General features: G+C 39.6%; 1 protein-coding gene across 1 annotated transcript in view; it reads left to right on the top strand.

The window, feature by feature from the left end:
- LOC138030469 (uncharacterized) overlaps positions 1-401 on the top strand; it is a 1,557-nt gene extending 1,156 nt beyond the window's left edge. Inside the window, exon 1 of the mRNA XM_068878377.1 lies at positions 1-401. This exon is cut by the window's left edge and continues 1,156 nt beyond it. Coding sequence (XP_068734478.1) covers positions 1-401 — 401 coding nt within the window.
- Positions 402-881: the final 480 nt, after the last annotated feature.

The following is an 881-nucleotide window of genomic DNA, read 5'->3' as shown; positions in this document are numbered from 1 at the left end:
TTAAAGAGAAAAAGAAAAGTTGTCCTCAAGCCAAGAAAGAGTACAGCAAGATAAACAAACTTGTAAAGAAAGAAATGGTTAAAGCAAAAGAAAAGTGGATTCAAGAACAGTGTGAAGATATCGAAACTAACCTGATGAAGAACAATAGCAAGAAAGCTTATGATACTGTTAAAACATTAGCAAAGCCAAAGCAAAGCAAAGTCAACACCATCAAAGATAAGAAAGGTGAAACCATCATTGAGAGAAGTAAAATCCTAGAAAGGTGGACCGAGTACTGCTCAGAACTGTACAACTACGAGGTGCAGGGCGACGCCAGAGTCCTAAACACACCAGAAAGCCAAAGCGACGTCTCAGTAGACCTCATATTGAAATCGGAAATTGAAGAAGCTATTAAATGTTGAAGAAGGGGAAGTCACCAGGCGTTGACAACATCCCAGGAGAATTGATTCAAGCAGGCGGTGAGCATATGACGACAGCTCTTCTAAACATCTGTAACCAAATATGGAAAAGTGTTAAATGGCCACAAAACTGGACAAGATCTCTTGTTATTACACTCCCCAAGAAAGGTGATCTCAAACTGTGCAACAATTACCGTACCTTAAGCTTAATCAGCCATCCAAGCAAGGTTCTTCTCAGAGTCATTTTGAACCGCCTAAAGCACCAAGCAAAAGAAATAATTGCCGAGGAACAAGCCGGCTTTATGAAAGGCAGAAGTACTGTTGAACAAATCTTTAATCTCAGATCCATCATTGAGAAGTAACAAAAACATCAACAAGAGCTTCATCATGTATTTATTGATTTCAAGAAGGCGTTTGACAGGGTGTGGGATCAAGCGCTGTGGGCTACGATGAATAAGTATAACATCAACAAGACCTTGATTT

This window comes from Montipora capricornis, chromosome 13 (assembly GCF_036669925.1).
Source record: "Montipora capricornis isolate CH-2021 chromosome 13, ASM3666992v2, whole genome shotgun sequence".
Classification (NCBI taxonomy): Eukaryota; Metazoa; Cnidaria; class Anthozoa; order Scleractinia; family Acroporidae; genus Montipora; species Montipora capricornis.
This window is presented reverse-complemented; position numbering and strand designations above follow the sequence as displayed.